General features: G+C 43.0%; 1 protein-coding gene across 1 annotated transcript in view; it reads right to left on the reverse strand.

Annotated features, from left to right (window-relative positions):
• LOC146675130 (phospholipid-transporting ATPase ABCA1) overlaps window positions 1–23,051 on the reverse strand; it is a 202,693-nt gene that overhangs the window by 75,481 nt on the left and 104,161 nt on the right. Inside the window, exons 31-34 of the mRNA XM_085400190.1 lie at window positions 19,972–20,070; window positions 19,182–19,371; window positions 6,309–6,403; window positions 685–790 (exon numbers count right to left, since the gene is read on the reverse strand). Of these exons, the coding sequence (XP_085256316.1) occupies window positions 685–790; window positions 6,309–6,403; window positions 19,182–19,371; window positions 19,972–20,070 (490 nt within the window). The remainder of the gene's footprint in view (window positions 1–684; window positions 791–6,308; window positions 6,404–19,181; window positions 19,372–19,971; window positions 20,071–23,051) is intronic.

Raw genomic sequence — 23,051 nt, forward strand, 5'->3', positions numbered from 1 at the left:
TGCTTTTTACAAGTTTGTCTAAATTGATACAAAGTAGGCCACAGCTTGTTGCGCCTCATTAATGTACTACTAAATAAAGTGTGATAGTACAGTTAGAATGTGCTTATATTATATTATAATGTTATGTTATATTATTATATGAGGATTTTCAAAGGCTTCTAGGTACAATGTCTGTGGTAAAGCGTCCGATGCTGCAGACACTTGGTTTCAAAATACAGAATGTTAACAGGAGTCAGCATGGGGGGGGTCTGCCTGGAAGATTTCATGGCAATGCCTGTAATATTTGGGTGGATAACTGACTCTAGAGCAAAGTTGCAGACCAGACTCACGTGACCTTGAGCCATGCCTGTAATGCTCTTACAAAGGATAAACAAATAGTGCAACAAATTTCCTCTTTTTCAAAGACATTTCAGGTATCATCACACTGCTGATCTGAGGCTGGTCTTTTCTTGTTGCCATCATTTTTATGTACAGTATGTGGTGCAGGAACAGAAAGATGGAAAAAAAAAAAAAACTAATTTCAAGGTTTTGTGTGTCTTTGTAGATGCCCATGGGATATTTTCCAACAGTACAACTTCTGGCCTTGCACTACATTGTACTACTTTTCTACACCATAAAAGAAATTCAAATAATCCAGTGGTGTCAACAAGTTTGACTTTGTGAATGCCAATATTTATCACATACCTGAGCTGAACTGAATAGGCCTTTTAGATCTCTGAATGTATCCGTGATTGCTGCCTCCGTCACACGAACTTGAGAGTTGATTGCTCCGACGGAGATCCCTCCGTACCTGCAGTGTCAGGAAAGTAATCAGAAATGCACGCACACACACTCTCTCTCTCTTTAAAGGCATCTACTTTCATGCCTGTGCAAATAAATCAACAAATCAGCTAAGACCTCATGTGCAGTTATCATGGTAATCACACATGAATTAACTCACACACATATAGGGAAGCCTCAGCACATCCCCCCCCAACAGCATGATCACACACACACTGTAATTACTACATGCGGTTTTTTCACCCTGAGCTTTCACAACACTATTTCTGTCTCGCTTTTTTTTTAGGTCCTCATTATATCAGGGGCATAGGAGAAATGTGAAACACTATTATTACTCTGCTCGTGTCACAAGTTATTGCCTAAGAAACATTCATTAGACATACGGGCTTAATACGATCCAATAAAACAGACAATCGCATCGCTGCTTATAACATTTGTATTAGTTTGGTATAGATGCCTTCATCTGAGCGCAGCGGTGGTGATAGACAGGAAGTGAGGGTGGGGGAGTAAGGCTGGAGGGTCCACTCAGCCGACAGTGAAATCGGGGACGATTCGGTTGCTCGGTTTGCATCCTTACTATTAAGGCTACAGAGGCGCCCCGGAAAATGACTACGTGAAATTACTTTTAAGTGAAACCTTTTCGAGGTCAGCTTGTGATATAACATTGTGATGATGGGACCTGCGGCTGTGGCTCCCCCTCAGAGTCACGCCAATGCTGCTTGCTCATTAGCATGTTACAGGCCATATTAAAGCACTCCAAGCTGCGTTCACAACTATTTTTTTCAAGTTCACCGAAGTTTATATGATAAATATTGGTATCAATTCCAATGTGGAATCTGGAAATGAGCCACTATCTCCAACAAATTAAAGGCAAATCGACCGCTTAGATCAGGGATGTCAAACTCATTTTACATCGTTGGCTGGATGAGTGTAAACGCCCTGTCAGTGTAAAGAAGTTTAACTCGCATTTATCTAAATATCTAAAGAAGTAGAAACAATAAAGAAGTGCAATTTTAAGAGTTTGTCAACGTGATAAAGAAATGCTGCTGTAGCAAAGGAAAGACATTTGTCAGTGTGACTCTTTGGACTTAAATTCTAAGAAATCTAAGCTTTTCAACTGTGGGACCATTTGGGAAAAAAGCAGATTTCAACAGTAAATCGTAAATTGTAACTATAATTTATTTATTATAATTGCTTACTCAATTAGTTTGGTGTATATGAATGGCCCTAAGGGAGCTCTTTACCAGCAGGAAAACCCTATGAAAACACAGTAAAAAGTCTATAAAAAGTTCCAAATTCATGCCCTACATCACATTTCCCAAAGCTGTCCAGTGGGCCGGATTGGAATCTTTGCCGGCTAGATTCTGGCCCCCAGGCCTTGTGTTTCACACCCCTGCCTTAGAAGCTCCATCTGGACTCTGTCCATCAATTTTTTCTCTGCCCTGAAGGAAGAGCTTTTTTATCAGCTTTCCAAAATTGCAGATGAAAATGATGCTTCAATTTATCGCTTTTTCCAGGCTCACAGCAAGTTGACAATTTCAATACACCCCTCACGTTTACACCCCTGGGCACACACACACGTGGATGTGCATTCTTGCGCTCGCGCCGCATATGCTAGACCAGGGGTCAGCAACCTTTAACACCCAAAGAGCCACTTGGACCCGGTTTCCACGCAAAAGAAAACACTGGGAGCCGCAAATACTTTTTAAAATCTAAAATGAAGATAACACTGTATATATTGTTTTTTTACCTTTATGCTTTGTGTGAACAACTAAAGTAAGTAAGTAAAGTTTATTTATTAAGCGCTTTTCACAGACAGACATCACAAAGCGCTGTACACAAATATTAAAATAAACGATACAATCAATAGAAATTATACACAGTTTAACAGATCAAATGTAAATAATGTAAAGAATATAAAATATGTAGATCAACAAAAAGCTTGTTTGAACAGAAACGTTTTTAACTGCTTTTTAAAAGAATCCACAGAGCAACTAAGGTGTGTTGCTTATGAAATCCATGAAGTGCTACAGAGAAAATTACATTTTATTTATGTAATTAACACATTTTGAACTCTTAAAGAAATATAACAAAAGGAAAGACACCCAGCTGAACTAAAATGATCCAGCAAACAAAAACTGTTGTGAGCCGCCACCCTTATATCGCCTTTGGGCTTTTGGAGCCTTGACCTGACTTTTAAAAAGTAATTGGAAAAAAAGCACTATGCTGCTGAAAAATGAAAAATATACATTTGCAAAATTCTGCCTAAATATGTATTTTACCTGGTTAATGTGTGTGGCGGGGCGTGGTCTGCAGCGCCGCTGCAGGGGAGGCGGACGCACCTGAGCGGCACCCGCAATCACGCCTCGCCGCCTTAACATCTGTGCCGTCTATGCTGTTGTGTTGTCGGGCTGTGAGTAGAAAAGCTACAGCCGGCTGTCTGCGTACAGCAACCGTGTGTGAAAAGTGGTCGATAAAGAGATGCTGAAAAGCAGCGGGTCTGCCGTGGTACGAAGACACTTTCATCTTCACGCACGATGAAAAAATAATAAGATATAATTTTATTTTTATATTTCAAAATCACAATAATCTTCCAATTTAGAACTACAAGTTAAAAAAAAGAACTAAACACAAATAAAAGACACTTCAGCTAATTACTTCTAATTTATTCTCCCAAACCACCTGGAGCCGCAAAATAAAGACTAAAGAGCCGCATGCGGCTCCGGAGCCGCAGGTTGCCGACCCCTGTGCTATACATATACAGCACGAGCACACACTGCACAGAGGAAATACGTGTACATGTCCTTTTTTTTTTTTGGAAGTGACATTAGAAACAGCAGCATGTGACATCACGTGATGGCGGAGCTTCAGTTCATCCTTTGTCATCCTTTTTTTTTTTTTTTTTTTTTAATAGGACAGGGGGAAAGAATGAAAGAAAGAGGGGGAGAGGAAGAAAGAAAACCAAAGGGGAGAAGAGACGGTGAGAAGGGGGGGAAGAGAGAAAAAAAAAAAAAAAAAAAAACTCCTGGGTCACCTGTATGGAGAGAAAGAAAAACAAAAAAAACAGGGGAGACAGCAAACAACAAAGAGCAACATAATAATAAAAAAAAAAAAAGCACCATCACAATAAACTAGCTAGTCATAGATATCAATAGTTACTAAATAATAAACGATATTGTGCAGCACGCAAGATAGACAGCGCACAGTGTGCTTTGAGGCAGCAGCCAAGAAAGCTGTAGTCCGCATCTGTGAATACCCATGTGTACACCTGTGTGCATACCTGTGTGGATCAGCATGCTTGCATTCCAAAGGTTTCTCCATGTAATGATCTGCTAGAGAGTGTGGGGAGCCACAGCCCTGTCCTCTATGGTATCAAGCAGGTATGGAGGAGATCAAAACTCCAGACATCCAGAGGCACCCAGAACACAAGAGACCAAGGAAGACCCACAGAGGGGCAGCCGCGCCACTGTCCCAGTAAGAGCTAAGGAGAGTCCCAGATGAGGGCTCATTCAGCAGCCGCGGAGCAGAAGCCAGGGGGAGTTGCAGTGACGCGCCCGTGAGCTCCGCCGGCAGCCAGCTGTGCCTGAGTGACCGAGCCCCAGGCCGAGAGGCCGGGGGCACCCCACCTCCAAAGTGGCCCGAGCGAGCCCCAATAAGCGGCCGCCAAGGAGTGAGCCGGTGTGTACCCGGACACCCACCCCCAGATACAAAGAACCACCAACGCACCGATACCTGAGGGAGTCCGCCACCGGCAGGGGAAGTGGTGGTGGGTGGAGATAGGCCTCCAAACCTTGGAGGGCCTGAGATGTCCCCAGAGAGGTGGCGTCTGATACCCAACCTGACATATAGACACAGACATACAGGCACACACAGACACAAACATCCATTCCCACCCTCATGCTCTCATATGTACTTCACACTCAACCGACGTGGAGACAGACATAAAGGGACGCTGTACACACGATCACACTCCCCAAGCGTACTCTACTAACCGGGTCTAGGTACCCTTGCCCCTGGAGGGGGGAATTGCACCCAGACCCAGGTGGTGTTTCCCTTTTCCCTGCGGTGGGGAGAGGCAGACCGCCCCGACTCCGCAGCAGCAGGGAGGCCCCAGACCGCAGTCGGATGGCCCACTCCTCCTAGCCCCCCCGCTCCAGTAGGCCGCAGAGAATGGGGGTGAGAGAAGACTCCAAACCTCCCTCCACCCGCTCATTGTAGTGTTGATGCATGTGTGTTCTAAAGTGCATTTAAAACCCAGGAGGGCATGGAGCTACCTGCCAGAGAGCAGCAGGTAAGCGCATAGTCCCTCCTGCTAGCCCTCAATGTCTACATGTATTTAAAATTGAGAGGTGGGCAACGACGCCAGGGGTGAGGTGTACACCCTGATGGTACTTTGGACTCCGTGTATCGTGCCCACCCCCAAGATCCTATATGTATGTGTAATGAGGGTGTGAGTAATGTGAATGTCTAAGTTGTGGGATAAAATTGAGGCAGAGGCAGCCAGAAGGGGACAGAGGGGGGGGTAGCCTCCTCTGCATCCTGGTGACATACCCCTACTCCAAGGCCCTGCATGTGTGGGTGGTTGTGGTGGAGCAGGAGGAGGGAGGCAGCTGGAGATAGGGAGGGAAGGAAGGGAGGGGCAGGTGACCCCTCCCTGGGGCCAGCTCCCCCGCTGACCCCAGTAGGCACTCCCACACTCCGCGACCCGCCAGGGAAAGGGGGGCCCAGCGCAGCAGCGCCCCCCGGCCCCACAGAGCCCGGGACAGTCCACCCAACCCCACCACAGAGAAAACTGCACCCACCCCACCATCCACTCGTCTTCCAGACTACATGAGACAATAGACGCCCAGGCTGAGATCTTCCTCCACCTCTCCTGTATCTCCCCCTCCTGCAGAGAGTTCCTGAGGGGAAGAAAGCTCCTGCAAGGTGTAACAATCTCCCCCACCGGTTGAAGAGCCCCACAGGCGACTCGACACGCCGGCGGCACCCTGCGCCAGGGATGGGCTCCCATGCACCCACCCGCCCACAACCCCGGCAACACACAAACCAGGACCCAAGGCCCCGAGGCCCAGCCAGGGCCCCGGCCCAGAGATGGAGCGCCCCCAGACCCTCACGCCCATCCCGGACCCACCCAGGGGCAGACAGGCTACCAGGTCAGTAACCCACGTCCATCACCACAGACCCTCCCCTAGCCCCGCTGCACGCAGCCACGAGTACGTGTACATGTCCAACACGCTCTGGAATCGTGATGAAACAGGGCTGAGCAAACACACCAGCCTAACGCTTACAATTAATCATTCCTCTCACTGACAGTTTGCTCTTTATGGTTTCACGCACTGAGATGACAGGTTAAGGGAAGTGCATCACAGAGCGGCCAGGCAGGATTTGCTCGAACACGATAACTGCATAACGACGAGGATGGGAACGACAGCACGACGTGCAGGACCTTTTGCTCATGTTACCGTTGCTGATCTTCTAAAGATAGACACACCGCCATTCACAACAGCAAACACAGTTATAAACGTTACCTTGTTTTACCAGACTTCTCAAAAGTCTTGACCAGGAAGTCCGTCATATTCCGTCCGGTTAAATTCAGCAAGGTGTCTGTCGTGTTCTGTATCCTCTGTGAAAAAAACAAAAAAAAAACAAACAGTTGAATTGAAGCATTTTTTAAAAACTATTGGTTTGTTATTTGGGTCAAAATAGTGTTTTCTGGACCACTTGGTGGCACCAAAAACAAGACCGACTCAGATTTATCACCTCATAAATATGTTATTGGTACCTCCCCGTACCAATAACATACTGGTTGGTTCGGGGAGGTGCTAGCAAACAGATATATTAAGAGACGTGTTTCTGGCCAGCTGACGAATGTAGCTGCAATAGCCACTCTCCTTTCGACCCTGCTAATAGAAGCTGCTTGCTGATTTGCTGCTGTTTCTGCTGGACAGCTGGGGTGATCGGAGGCCTTTATTTTCACTGAAGGCAACGGCCTCCTGCTGCTAAAAATGAGATTCATCAGAGCGACACGTTAAAGCTGCAGACCATAAAAGCAAAGCGATGAGCTGAAAATGCCCCATGGAACTACTCGGTAATAATCGTCCGCGGGTTTGTCAGCACCACTGACACTCTGTGCATTGTACTGAGTCAGGCGATCCATCGTTAATATAGAAACATGGCTTCGAGCAGCTTTGAGTTTAAGATGCAGAAGACCTTTCCCAAACACTGTGTAGCTTTAATAATGCAGAGATATCCTAAAGGCAATGTTTGTTGATGCAGGCTCATGCAAAACAGGTGCAGTGGCTTTTATTTTATTTACTGTCTGAAAGGATATAAAAGCACTTTGCTTTGCCCGCGTGCCGTGGAGCATCCTGAGTGGAAAGGCTGACCACAGACAGACAGGCAGACTCCGGCTGACCCGCCCCAGAAAAAACTCATCCATTAAAAAACCCCAACAAAGCTAGAGAGCGTTCTGCATGTGGTATCTATCCACTTCACCGTGGAGCACATTCCCCCCAACTCTTATCATAATAGTCAATTAAGCCTAGCTATGGGAAGCCTGGCTGAAATCTACACCCCTGCCAAAGCTGGGGAAAGCTGTTTCTAATGTCAAAGGACCCTAATTAGATACCCTTCTGTGGATAAATGGGTACATTCAAACAACCAATTAAGCGAGGGTGCGACACATTGCTATGAATACACTCCACCTTGTGCAGAGTGATGCACACACACACACACACACACACACACACAAAACGACCCCAAGCTGCTTTAGCCCTGCTTATTTAAAGAGCTAACACTGCTAATTAGTAGAGTGATCCTTGATAAAGTGCAATTGAGACCCCTGGACTGAAATGCAGTTTACCAACGCCACCCACCCCAGCTACACTGGTTATCTGCCCTTGTGTACAAACAGCTTGATGTGTGAGCTTTGGGCAAACATAGTATGTACCTCTATACATATTACACTCATTCTTTCTCACTTGTATTATATGTCAGATTACTTTAGAGCAGCGGTCCCCAACCTTTTTTGCGCCACGGACCGGTTTGTGCCCGACAATATTTTCACGGACCGGCCTTTAAGGTGTCGCGGATGAATACAACAAAATAAAACCAGTACCGGTACCGAAAAAAAATAAGATTTATTCATAACACACGTGAAAAGACCCAGGAAAACCGAGTTAACGTAAAAAACGATAACAAAATAACGCTAAAAACCGATAAAAACCCTGAAAACCATACATTTCACACCCGAGTCTCACTCTCGCGGCCGGGTACCAAATGACTCACGGACCGGCCCGGGGGTTGGGGCCCGCTGCTTTAGAAGGCTCTGCGTCCATGAATCGCTCTAAAACGCACCAAATCAATAGTTTTTTGATTTTTTTTTGATGCTCTGAAGAGAGATTAGAGAAACTGTTAAAAATCAAATGGGAGAGGGAAGCAAAGGAGGAGAATTTTATGGAAGATGGAAGGCTAAATTCAAAATTGGACATGGGAGAAAGAAAAGGAGGCGGAGAACTCAAATTGCAAGGCAAAAAAAAAAAAAAACAAGCAGAAGGAGAATGTAGAGGAAGAAGAGGACCCATCTGGCTTATGAATCAGAGATAAGGGGGAGGAACAGCACAGCAGCCTTGGTTTATCTCTGAACAAACATGCTTCCCTTTCAAAAAAGCCACAGGAACTGAGAAACAAACAAAACCAAGGAAAAAAAAATAAGAGCTTTACACTCCACTGTGTGTACAATGAGTTTATACCCGGGCATACAGTCGGCATGGGTCTAATTATTTTGGCCTTCGTCCATATCCCCCATCAAAAAGACTGAAATGGGGACATTATGCGATTGTGTAATACCTGGCTCTGCATCTCTTGTTCATTACCTGGAAACAGCTTCAGTCTGTTTGGCATTCTGCATGACATCAGTTCTCCAGCTTGATAGCTAGGTAAGCAAGAAGGGGTGAGGGAAATGTAAACTGAGGAGTAATCAAATCTGTTGAATGAGCTGGCATACTCGAGCACTGGAGAGATAAGAGAGCGTGCTGTGTTCATATTAATCTTGCCACCGGTTACATCGTGCTGCTCCTCAAAGGTGAGTTTTATCTGGTGCGCACAAAGAAAAGCAATCTCGGGGAAGAATCTTCCTTGCTTAAATATGTCAAATCGTACAGTCACCTGTTTTGCCACTGAATACTGTGGAGAATGGGGAATACAGAGTTAGTCATGCCACAATATCACAATACTCACTATAACAATCAATAGCATTACAATACAGCAGTTCTGCAACATTTAATACTACCGCAAGTGTCAATGCATGATGATACTTGTGTAATGGAAGAAGATAATGATTCAATAATGTTAAAGTTCAGGCTCTGGGGAGGCTAATCCATGACTGAGAGTGTTCAGCTGTATGCTTTTCTATCCGGGTATGCTTTTACTCATTTAATGCTGAAAAAAGAAGCTGTTGCCAATCAGAACTTCTTCCCACTTCCCACTTCTTTGAGCCCCAAACCATGACAGAGCCTCCACCATGTTTTAAAGATGGCCGTAGACACTCACCGTATAGCTAATGGCTAATAGCTAACATGTCTGTGAAGGTTCTCAGTCAAGAAGAGCCACCTCCACAGGACAAGACTCAGCAGTCCATCTGCATCTTAAGGATAAAGGACACTCTTTCGAGGATGCCAATGTTCACATTTTGGACAGAGAGGACAGATGGTTTGAAAGAGGAGTGAAAGAAGCCATCTATGTCCACTGTGAGCGACCATCTTTGAACAGAGGCGGTGGTTTACGACACCAACTCTCTGCCATCTATAATCCAGTTTTGAGATCCCTTCCCAGACGCCTTAACGCCCACTCACATCACATCCTGGGCCATCTGACCTCAGGAATTCGTATGATAAGGTGGGGCCAGGTTTCACAATGAACATACCCGAAACTCTGGCTGATTGGGACCCACACCCAGTTTCACACCTTGGCTCAGGCGATTAGAGGATCATCAGGGGGTCCTTTTGTCCCTCTGTGGGAGGTCACTCCCACTAGGTTTAAATCTGGGACTTTCCACCATTTGACCTTAGAACTGAAGAAGCTTCTCGGATGAGAGGTGAAACGTCTTCAAGCATCTTAAAGAAGTCCAGACGCTTTTCTTTGCAAGCTCCTTTGACTAATAGCTAACACCGCTAACTAACACAGTTAGCGCCAAATGCCATTTTACAGATGGCTGTAGATACTCAACGTATAGCTAATGGATAATAGCTAACACCGCTAACTAACACAGTTAGCGCTAACTAACACAGCTAACACCATTAGCTAACGGTGCCGCAATCAATGATTTGATTCAAGAATGTCACATTTGGATTCAGAACTCCATAAAAACTGTTGTCAATGATTTCCAATCAAGCTCCTGTGTAATCTGGCATACCTCAGCCCCTTTTGTCCCTCCACTGAAGAGGACGATGCATCTCTCACATCCTCTGTCAGGTCTTTGCTAGATTTCCCCCCATATTTCTCAAGGACATGACTTTCAGATCATTTTCATCTGCTGTAGTTATATTTTTTTTCAGGCTTGATAGTTCTTCTTTTGTCCTTCACTTATCCAATTTCCTCAAGTTTTTAAGGACACATGTCAACTTTTCATTTAATAGCTCTTTGGGAATCATCTTGTTGGTGCAAAAATACAATTTTATGTCTGTCAAACTGTGCTCTCTTTGACATTTTTTTGTAGATTCAACTAAAGAAATGGGAACAAATGATTTTTTTTTTTTTTATTTTTTGCAAGCGGCTGCTCGGAACAAAGTGCCTAAAGATGCTATTTAAAATTGATTCTGGTGTACCATTGGTCAGATACAAAAACTGGGCTGAACATGAGAGAAAAAGGAAAGAATGTCCCAAGAAAAGCGCTGAAAGATTTTCAGAAAGGCTAAAGGACTTAAAAAAATAAAATAAAATAAAAAATCACAAAAAGGAAAAAAGTCTGGCTTTTGCACAGCACTGCATATTTGAAACTTTTGGTTTACTTTAAATGTATTAATAATCATAACGTCATGGTAGCACAAAGGGAAGCGATGTATTGCTGAATCATCATACACACAAACTTCTACATTGTTGTGAGCTCTTTCAGCTCGTTATAACCTGATGTGTTGCTAGTGGCAGGTGGCCAGTTGTATACTCATGTGTACCCGTGTCACATCACATACATGAGCGACGTTTTTCAGCTCAACATGCTCATTGTCCTGCATGATTATGTCCAATAGGATCACATCAGTTTAAATTGTGCTGAACAGGAGCATTAGCTAATAGCTAACGGTCCTGGCTTACAAACAGGCACCTACTAACCACAACCAAAAGCCCCACATGAAAGACTGAGCTGCAAGCATACAAGCCCGGTGAAAGAATTTCATCTAAAATCCCTTTTCCTTCTGTTTAGCTGCAACAAAGGGACTTCCTCACCCTCCGTTTGCCTCGCCTCACGAGTCAATGACCTTTCTGCTTTTGTTTTTGAGCATCTCTTGCTTTCTGCTGAGAAGGAGGCCATGGACAGGTCGTTTTACACCAAAATGAATCTGTGTGCGCTTGGAGTCAAAGTGACAAATCTGCAGGGTCCCGCAGAGAAAGGATGTGCCAGTATGCTGTGTTTGCCATTGGCTGAGGATGACCTGGTGGGGTTTGGAGCTGATCAGCACTTAACTGGATTTATTCCTTCAACAGCTGTTGTCAGAGACAAAACGTGCCCTCATATGTAAGGTTTATGGATTCATTATTGTTTCACTGAACCGCATGAATAAATTACTACATAAGATGCTGCAAATACAGCGGACTCGCCGACCCTCACTGAACAGACCAGCGAGAAGTCAGGGGTTGTGTTACATTATAAATTCAGTTCAACAAACACTTGAAGGCATTTGTTTTTAAGCAAATTCTTAAACCAAGAAGCAAAGTTACACAATACTAGTTGTATTTCCCATGTAGAATTATCCCTTTTTTCCTCTATCCAATGCCCTACTTCAATAGCCTGATAGATGAGGCCAAGGAGAGTAATTTGCAAACAAGCCGTAGTTAGGCCAGCCTCCAAATGATAAAGACATCAATCGTAATACATTGAAAGTGGCGGCTTTATCAATTCCTCCGCACGCATGACTGCCTATTCATCTTTGAAGGTTAAATATCACCAGCGAATGAGAGTCAATACCTTAGAATTGATAGAGGGCTTACTGTTGCCTTCCATTACCATGGAAACAATGATTTCACACTACCTCCTGCGGTGCCATGTCCACACTTTTTTCTCTTTTGTATTTTCTGTAGTTTCTCAAGGGCATATTCGGAGGTTCGGCAGGATGAAAGATAAAAAAGAAAAGTACTGTGAAGCCAGCACGCTTTGTCATGATTTATTCAACATGGGAGGCTTTCCGGTCAAAGGGAACACATCCTCATGATGTGTTCGGCTTCCACGGGTGGTCCATGCCTCGGAGTAACATCAATTTAGTGCAACCTGCTACTGTCAACAGGTAAACGATGCAGCGAGGACGTGATATGCAGAAGTTCAATTGTTTATATATGTCCGGATATCTCTGTATCTGTGATGATATTATAAATTGTCACAGGCAGCAATTCTCCACGTGAAAAATGATGCTCGTACCGGATACCACTGTGGACGGTAACACTAAGAGAGTGGCCACGACCTTATGTACTACACTGTATACCAAACACTAAAGTTTATGTTTTGACCCACTGGTAGACTTGCAGTTAACAGCAGGGAGGCTTCAGAGGTTGGAGAAGGAAGTGTCGAGGGCTAGGGGTCACAGTTCTATACAAGAGAAGTGGATAAGCACCTGTGCAGGTTTAACAGTGGGATATCGGCTCTTACATAACTAAAAACTCACTAACAATTTACTATATTTGTGTTTACATCATAACAAGCTTTTTTCCCCCTGCAATTCAAACATTTTATTTTTTAAATAATTAATGTGTAACTTTTACCCTCAACCACAGCACTAAATCTTAGGATGGGAGATACGAGGATTGTGCAAATTTCCAGGTAGGTCGTATTTAAACTGAATTTCTGAGATTTCCAACCCGGACGGTTGGAGCATCTCCACCAACCCTGAGTCGATAATCCAAGACGGCACTGAAAGTAAACAGCAGTGAAAGGATAAAACTTTTAATTTGCTGCATCGCTGTTGTTACAAAGCATTGACCAGGACGTGCTGCCGCAGTGTTTTTACGTACACAAAACTAAGTATTGTTCTGATGTGCATTTACTGCACGTATGGTTTAGCTAAGAAGTAAAGAAGTCAGTTTTTTCCTAGCTTTTTTGACTTTACTGCTGAAGCAAACTGAGTGACGTCAATCCCAAGCTTCAACGTCCAACTTCCGAGGCATCGGGAACAAAGCATTAGTTTGCTTCTCTCCTCTTGTCTTGATTGTCTGGATTGTTTTCAGCTTCGTCTCGTCACCCTCCTCTTTTCAATTACCTGATCACTCTGTCTGTGTGTATATAATAGTTTTGTCTCCCCTTTGTCGTTTGTTGTGTCTGTTCCTGTCTGCTTTTTTGTTTGCTTCTTGGCTTCGTTTTGTTTTTATCATCTGCATATGCCTAAATAAAGGTTTGCTTTTAGTTAATTCAGTCTGTCTTCACAGTCTGCATTCTGGCTCCTCAATCTCTGCGTTTCATGATAGCAAAGTCACACTTTTCCCTTTTTTCCTGATTAGAAACTTGTGTACAGTGTCTATGACCTTTTTGCAATCCTGTATAAAAACTAAACTGCAGTGTTTAACAATTAAATGAAGCTATTTTCCCAGCAAAATACCTCCCTAATGTCCAAGAAACTAAAGCTACTATTTAAGCTGTTTTTGTTCACTGTTCACTCACTTCTGTAGAAATCGCTGCTTGGTTGTCTTTAGGAAATATTCCTGGCTTGTCTCTCACAATCTTACTTTAATTCCTTCGTGCCTTATCTAATAATTGATTGCCAGAAAATGAAAGTGGGTGGCAAATGTTTGGTTAAATTCATATTCGTGATGCATCGCAGACAAATGCAATGTGAGGAGAATCACGCGTGTCTAAGTGAAGTCTGCAAAGATCGTTGATTGAGTGGGAGCTGCTTTTCTCAGGGGATGAGGCTGATGAATGCACCCCACAGTCTCTGCGCTTGTTTTGCACTCAGCTAGTTATCGCCACACACCGATCTCTGTGATATACTTCAGGATTTTGCATTTCACTGCGCTAAGTCCCGGCCAGGTGAAAGCATGTGAACCACATCATTGCACTAATTTATCACGGTTTCATCTGGCCAAAGAATGTGCTCCCAATACTAATCAGACTGCTTTTCATAATGTTTAGCGAAGTCTAATCTTCTGTCTGTATACGCCGTGTCCTTCATGCTGTGTGAAGTAACTTTCTGCAGAATGCCCTTATGCCTGAGTGTGAGGCACCTGCTTGTATGTTTTTTAGGATGTCCTTGGTGTCGATTAGTTTGGCCACTGTGATTACTGCTACTGTGGCTTGTTCTGCAATTCCTGATTTCTCATGTTTGTGACTCTCAAAGTCAGATTTTTTTTAAACTTCCTCTTGCAATTTCTGTTCCATGACACAGCCATGGCTTGTTTATCCGGTCGTTAAGTGATGACGTGACGAATCCTACTTCCGGGCCTAAAGTAGTCTGCGTTTAATATGGCTTTTGTGTTGTTAACATGTTTAATGTTTTGTATTTTCTTCTATTTGATCTCAAAAAGCTCCTAAAACAGTCAGTGATCACTGTTGACCTCCCTCGGCTTTGATTACCGCTAATCATTTATTTAAGCTCAGTTTTTAAAACCTTAGGATGTAACTACAGCCCAGCCCATGCAGCAGTATATGAATGACTAACCTCGTATTGTGGATGGATTATCTCAGTTGTTCTCCTGGCTGAAGTTTGGTCCTTTTACAGCATCCTGCCATGCGATTACATTTGTTCCTGACCACCGAGAACACTCACGTTAACTTTTATCGAGTGGAAAAAAAGTTAGCTTGTTTATATTATGCTAACATAGCTGTGTCGCTAGCGGTCACGTAGCACATCATTATATACCAGCTAGCCCAACTTCAGTAACCCTACAAACGTCACTGCTGTTTAGTTTTCTGTCTTCATTTATGTTGGAAGTGATAGCAGAGCTGTACGTTTTAATTTGTTTCCAAAACCCTGCAGTCAGGGCATGCTATATTGTATTTAGATAGAAGCTAGCGAGCTAACTTCCTGCTAACTTCTAACTCCATTAAATGTCATAAATTCCGTTTTCATGGATGCCTGGATGTTAAACCCAATTGTTACACCTGGTAGAGCAGAACGCTGATCATTTTATTAAAGATGAAAGACTTTAGACAGTTTTTCAACTCTCAGTAATGCCATAGTGATCGTTTGATATGTGGACCTGCAGCGCAGTTTAGGCCCAGACACGGCTAGTGACGTCAGACTTAACGACCGGATAAGTATAGTCGTACAATTTGGACATCTGGAAATTACAGGCCTTTGTGTCATTTGTGCCATTGGTGGTGCTACTGTGCTAGAGGGATGCACATCTAATGGGTTCCTCTTTTCTATCGTTGTCCGATTCTCCACTATCTTTACTTCTCCATCTGCTCTATTCTCATCCTAACTTTAAAATAATTTTAGTGGCAGATTGTACAATAAAAACTTAAAATCCTCAAGGTTGTTTCTGTGGAAAAAGTAAAGTCCATTTACAGGACCTGGATTGGAACAAATTCGATTTTATAAATAAATGAGAAATGACACAAGTGAATTTAACAAGATGCAGGCCAAAACTGGCCTTCACAAATGGTCTTTTTACTGTGGCTAAGTGTACTAAAATGACCAGCCACTTACAGTACGACGCGATAAAGTAGAAATTCAGTTAAGCACCAAAGTAGGAGCAAGAAAAAGGACAGGGGTTGTTTGAAAATTGAGAAGCACATGGAGATAAGGGGAAAAGAGCAAAAATGAAAAATTAGGCTTGGGAAAGAAAGCCCTTCATAGCTTAGCGGGGCTATCGGGAGGATACAAAGACAAGAATAACGCCTCAACAAATGGGGGACTCCTGACAGTGCTGTCATGAGCTAAGACGGAACATCAGGGATGGGAAAAGGTTACACAAAGGGCACTACTCTTGTTTTACTGTCTCAGCGATCATCCTTTAGCATGATTCGTGGACAGGTGCTCCTTTTAAATGGCCCTGGAGGGCCGTGTCGTGGAAAGGAGCACACGGCGAGACTCACAAGTTCAACAAAGAACTACAGATCAATGCAGAGTGTGAAAGTGCACTGATTGCAGAGTGGTGCTGTATATAGGGGGAGTGAAAGGAATAAGGTAGGGGAATAAATGAGCGGCAAATGAGCCCAGTAGTTTTAGAGAATATCATTTAATGTCGTGCTTGTTGGAGGTTATCGACTTTGCAGTTTTACCCTTTTTTTAACCACGGTCTCTTAGCACTTCCAATATGACGTCTCCAAATGCATCAAAGGTTTAAGAGGAAATGTCACAGCAATTATCAAATTAAACCATTTCAGTTCATGTGCCTCAATTAGTATTGTAATTTTTCTCATCACTGAACCAAGGCTATAAGTGCTTTGAAAAACTGATATTGCAATTGCTGTTTAAAACCTAACCCACAGAAGTTGACACCTTAAACCTCACTGAGGAAATTTACTGTTTTGTTTCTCTCAGTTCACTTCAATTCAACTAAATGTTATTTATATAGCAACAAATCACAACAAAACTTCCCTAAGTGTTTTATATTGAGTGGTAAAGACTCCATTATCACACAAAGAAAACAGAGAAAACCCCAACAATCAAATAATCTATCAAAACAAGTGCTTTGGTGACAGCGGGAAGGAAAAACTCCCTTTTAACAGGAAGAAACCTGTGAGGCTACCTGAGCTAGCTCACCAACATGAGTTATTTCTGGTGTTTGCGTTAAAGACATTTTGATCAACAGTGTTTGAAAATTGTAGAATAAAAAAATCTGATGTCACGATCAATGTAGATGCCATGGGAAGTTGGTATCTGCTGGCTTACCTTCAAACCTCCAGGGGAAAAACAGTAATTACTGGGCTGCCCACTCACCAAAGTATTATCCAGCATCCAGAAGTAGCATGTCATTGTCAACGCAAGCCCATGCAAAACCGGGAGAAATTAAAAAAATAATAACAATATGCAGACACTCAGCCTTGCAGGACTAATCAGCACAGACCTCCACGTCTAGAAATAAAGATCCAAATGTAAAACTGCGAATTAGCTTCTGTAATTGTAATACTTCAAAGCCAAACCTCAGGCATTAGCAATCAACACTCCCCTGCTCATTTCCACCCTCTATCTAGGGTAAACTACTACAAACAAATTCTCAACCGTCATAAGTCTCCAAGAGGAAGAAAATATTGGCAGATTTAGCCGGGGTTAGCCATGAGCCATTCAAATTCTAATCTCTTAAAATGCAGGCACATGCCACAAAGCCTGAGCAAACAGACAAAGCCATCTCTAATAAAAATGACATTGGAGTGCAGTGACAGCTTCTCCAGCCATTCTCTGTCAAGCTTAGATTTCTCATTATCATTGGGAGACAGCAGTGCAAATCATTTAGCTCCAAATGAGACACCGCTTTCACTCTGTGCCGTGATTGGTTCAGTCAGCAGGTGGCAGCTGGTAGACAATGATGCTGTGTCTTTAACTTGTCAATCGATCCCAGCCTGGATCAAACCCCTTCAGGTCAGGTCCATGCAACATTTGCCCCAGCTGCCATGTGTAGTGTTAAAGTTATGGTCCATAGAGTATTGCTATCCGGTCGTTAAGTCTGACGTCACTAGCCGTGTCTGGACCTAAACTCCGCTGCAGGTCCATATATCAAACGATCACTATGGCATTACTGAGAGTTGAAAAACTGTCTAAAGTCTTTCATCTTTAATAAAATGATCAGCGTTCTGCTCTACCAGGTGTAACAATTGAGTTTAACATCCAGGCATCCATGAAAACGGAATTTATGACATTTAACGGAGTTAGAAGTTAGCAGGAAGCTAGCTCGCTAGCTTCTATCTAAATACAATATAGCATGTCCTGACTGCAGGGTTTTGGAAACAAATTAAAACGTACAGCTCTGTTATCACTTCCAACATAAATGAAGACAGAAAACTAAACAGCAGTGATGTTTGTAGGGTTACTGAAGTTGGGCTAGCTGGTATATAATGTTGTGCTACGTGACCGCTAGCGACACAGCTATGTTAGCATAATATAAACAAGCTACCTTTTTTTCCACTCGATAAAAGTTAACGTGAGTGTTCTCGGTGGTCAGGAACAAATGTAATCGCATGGCAGGGTGCTGTAAAAGGACCAAACTTCAGCCAGGAGAACAACTGAGATAATCCATCCACAATACGAGGTTAGTCATTCATATACTGCTGCATGGGCTGGGCTGTAGTTACATCCTAAGGTTTTAAAAACTGAGCTTAAATAAATGATTAGCGGTAATCAAAGCCGAGGGAGGTCAACAGTGATCACTGATTGTTTTAGGAGCTTTTTGAGATTAACTAGAAGAAAATACATAACATTAAACATGTTAACAACACAAAAGCCATATTAAACGCAGACTACTTTAGGCCCGGAAGAGGATTCGTCACGTCATCACTTAACGACCGGATTGACGTGTAGAGCCAAAGTGCTCAGGACTTTGGAGTTTGAGCAGAAAAGGTGAGGTCCTTTGCAGATTCTATTTGGGAACTGCATGCTATGAAATGTCCTAAGGGACTCTACAAGGTAGCAAAGTTGGGGTATATCTGAAAGGACACACTATGGGTTTATTTAAAGAGAATTTTAACAGGTGTGTGGAACAAGCTGAATCACTTGCAATGGCCAAGTCGGTATATTTTCAGTAGAATCAATTTTGGTCCCATTTTCATGCATGCTCGCTAGTTCACAAAAAGGGAAGCAGCACAAAAGGCTGATTTACATTTTGCAATGCAATGCAAATTCCTTGTTAGTAAGTACCTTTACGTTCTCAAATCAAAATGATGCTGACTGGGACTTTCAGACTGCAAGCCAAAAGCTTCCATGATAAGCATTTTTATTGTGCTGTTGTGTCACTGAGTTATTTTTTATTTTTTTACATTTAGACCACTCCGCTCTCTTACTGCAGCTTATCCCTCCATGACACACATTCAGTAAATGTATGCATTTTACCAAAAAGGGGGAAAGAACGCTACACATCCAGCTGGGTACAGTGGCCCCTGAATAGGCAGCGGCTCCATGTCTCGCTCAACAGACCTCAGAGAGATACTGACACATTCACTGTTGCACATGATCGAGCTCATAAATCTATAAATTCACATACAGTACGGACCGATCCACCCACTGCACCACAGAGAGACACGATTTCCGGAGTCGGACACTAACCTGTGGCGGAGGAAGGCCGCCCGCGCCGGGCGGGCAGTCGGGCAACATCATTGTCCGTTTAGGAGTGCCGCACTCGCAGCCGGGGGAGGGGTTAGACATGCTCCAGTTTCCATTCAGAAAGATGTCAGCGACTAACTGATCCACGGAGGGAGTGAACCAATCAGACCCCGTGGAGGAACAAGGTAGATTCCTGCAGGAAAATGAACATGAATATTTCACCGGCAACCGATCACCCCTGTCACCTACATCCATCACTGTATGCCTTATTTCCACTTTTTCTTAAACACTGGTGGTGTTTGGGGGATAAATCATAACAATAGCAAAGCTTTATCATCGTTTTAATACAGCTTTGTATTTTTAAGACTCCTGGAAAATAACCACTTAATTAAAAGATTACAGTTTGTGTTTTAATAATGCATGCACAACAGGCCATTCAGAGCAGCTGCCGTAAACAAGAACTTCCGAGGACTCCGAACGCTTTAATATTTCCATCTCATAGGTTTAAACAGGTATTCATTATTCAGCTTATCCTGATCAAGACTGCAGAGAAAGCTCATTATTTATTGATCAAATTTGTTTTTACAAATTGGTTTTCAAAATCCTGCCAAGCATTTTTTTTTCCTAGCTCCATGCCTGCTGCTGGATTTGTCGGAAAGAGGCTGATACACGCATGCATAACAACTCGCCAAACATACACAGCTTGCAAAGATTCAGACTCTGTCAGTATCGTTTGGTTTTGATGTTTGGCTGGATTCTTAATTTGCGACTCGTGTATACCCAGCCTACTTACGGTATAGGGTCTCCTTTCATGCAGCGTGTCCCAAAGCCAGGCTTGTTCAACAAGCTTTCCACCACCTGGGACACCTCCATATTTCCTGGCCCATCGTTGCTGTAAAATTCAACATAAAATAATGAAAAATTCCTCATTAAATATTTCAGTTTAATCTCTCACAGAAGGTCCACATAGCAATTTAATCCATGAGCGCCAGCCAGTCTGTCACAATGTCAATAAAACAGACAAACAAGAATTAAATAGGCATTATGAAAGAGAATGAACTTGGACAATGGCCTGTTGTGGCAGAATCGCTGCATAATGGGGAACATGAGAACAGGGTGTCTACGGGTAAAGTAAAATTTAAAGACTGTTTTAATGTCCCTTTTAGGCCAAACTGTGCACAAATCACGACTGAAAATCTGCTCGTTATAAGGCAACACATTCAGAAATAAACAGTGTTTTTGTGACAGGCTGATGGTTTTTTAATGCTTGTGTGATTTAGAGGTCAGTGAAGACAAAATTCTTTAAAACCCGACTTTTTGGAAGCAAAATACAAATCATGAAGGATGGGTCAACACTTTTACTCTAGCAGGGGAAGTGTTAATTCACCAGCTTAAAGTCATGTCGGTGTCCATCCATCCATCCTTTTTCTGACTCTTATCTAGTCCAGGTCATGGCGGCAGCGGTCTAAGCATGTTGTGGGTCTACCCTAAGGCAGGGGTGTCCAACTCCAGGCCTCAAGGGTCGGTGTCCTGCAGGTTTTAGACGCATCCTTGATCCAGCAAGCTGACTTAAATGGTTAGATTACCTCCTCAACATGTCTTGAAGTTCTCCAGAGGCCTGGTAATGAACTAATCATTTGATTCAGCTGTGCTGACCAGGGTGATATCTGAACCCTGCAGGACACCGGCCCTCGAGGCCTGGAGTTGGACACCCCTGACTTAAGGCCCCCTCCTAGTATGACATGCCTGAAAAACTTCACCTAGACCTAGGAGTTGTCCAGAAGACACCCTGATCTGATACCCAAACCACCTCAACTGGCTTCTTTCAGTGTGGAGGAGTAGCAACTCTACTCTGAGACCAAGCTCCTCACTCTATAACTGGCAGTCTAATCGCCAGTTGTGTATTCTCAAGGTATTTCTTGTTAAATGAGCATCTTCCCACTTCCACAGAGTAAAGAGCAGGAAGCAGGGAGTCTTAGCTATCATCATCACACACGTTCCACCAGTGTATTGCCAAAATGAAACTCCCAGACAGTCCCGGGCATCTGGGATTTGTTTTGTTTAGGCATGAGATACAACCATTACATTAGTTTTTGTATGTCATAATTAATAATAATTTATTGTTAATAGTTTTGTGTATGTATATACATCAGTTTATATATATAAAAGACTGAAGAGCAGTAACATTATGTGACTTTTAAGACCTTTTATAAGGTCCAAAACAACATGACTGTTATAAATCTGTTAAATCAAGTGAAACTTCAGAGCTAGTTCAATCAGAAAAACCAGTATCTGAGGTTCTATAGATATTTGTTTTAGAAGTCCTGTCTATCGTCTCCTGCAGCACTTGATTGGGACATTTAGAGTGCCGTCTAATTCATTTTCCATATTGACAAAGAAGAGAAGATTGGAGTGACCATTAATGCCAAACAAATCTTTACATTCAAGAACTCCTGAGAAGAAATGAAACACGCTGCCTCGAGGATTCGATGTGTTGAAACGCTCAATAGCAATGCTCGGTGCTGCTGGAGTTATCTTAACTGAGAATGAGAGAAAAATCTCAGAGTTTACCAAAACCGTTTTTCGGCCAGAGAGTCAAAACTTCTTTGACATCACTTATTTAAACATTATCGACTGTAAAGCGATTATGTCTATAGCCCGAGCTCAGTGCAAGCACGAGCCGATATGAGCCTGATCGAGATTCTGTGTACAGTACGGGCTCCTCGAAGCCTTTCATTATTATCCCAGTGTCCTGTACATATCTAAGCCCGGTCTCAGTTAAACAGTCTTCACATTCCAGTCCTGTTCTCATTACTAACCACACACACGCTGCCCTTTATCTTAAGGGTACTGTGGGAGTTAAAACACAGTGTTTCATAGAGACCACAGCGATGGCTTCCTGCCAGCTGTAGCCACAGCCCGGCCAACCGTTTGGATTAATACAGTGTTCATTGTCTCATTTAGAGGCGTCTCCGTGAAGGTCACGCGGTCATTTTCTTGGCCACCAGCGAGCGCGATTGAAGTGGTCCGATTGTAAAAATGGATTATGTGCAGCCATCTGTTTTGCTATTAACAATGGCTGGGTTACCATGTTATTAAAGATAATAAAACTATTGAACGGTTGTAAAACGAAGACTTGTGCATACACACAGAAACAGCGGAACTAATGAAGAGTTTATCTAGTCAAAATGACACAGCATAGATGAACTGAAGATAACTGCAGAAAGTCAAATGAAGGCCACGTGACGACACAGAATAGAAAAAAAAAAAAACCTGTTGGTCCACAGAGCAAATGTCCCAACTATTAAAATTTTAAATGAGCATATATTTAAAAATAATAAAGTCACTTCACATCTAAATCATGTTTTGTTTTTATTTTTTATTTTATACAGCATGTTTTGGATTTCAGCACTGTGGAACGAGACTTGAATGAATTAGCACCACGGACAGAGCGAGGCTCACACTTAGGTCTGTTTCAGCACCACGGAGAGAGACAGCACTGCATTTTGGCAAAGGCAATGGTTCAGTTGCATTTTTTAAATGGCCTTTCGTGTATGTGAGAATCACCTAAAACCTCACTGTACATTTTAAAAGACTTTTTAAATGACTTATTAGCAGCTCTCAGTGCGGTGACAAGTTCTAGGGCTGCTGCTAACAATGCCGTCAGTTTTAAGTTTTAGGAAGACTCTGGTGACTCCATCCATCTATCCACTTGGGTACATCCTGGACAGGTTGCATGAAAACTAGAAAAAGGGTTAGCTGTTTCTCCTCACAGCTGTCTGTCCAGGGTTTACCCCACCTCATCAGAAATCATCAAAAAAAATGCCTGTTTATATATTTAACCTGTCCAGCATGTGATGTCAAAACTGTGGT

This window comes from Rhamphochromis longiceps, linkage group LG3, assembly GCF_057381845.1.
Source record: "Rhamphochromis longiceps isolate RC_006_pf linkage group LG3, R_longiceps_female_GT1.1, whole genome shotgun sequence".
Lineage (NCBI taxonomy): Eukaryota > Metazoa > Chordata > Actinopteri > Cichliformes > Cichlidae > Rhamphochromis > Rhamphochromis longiceps.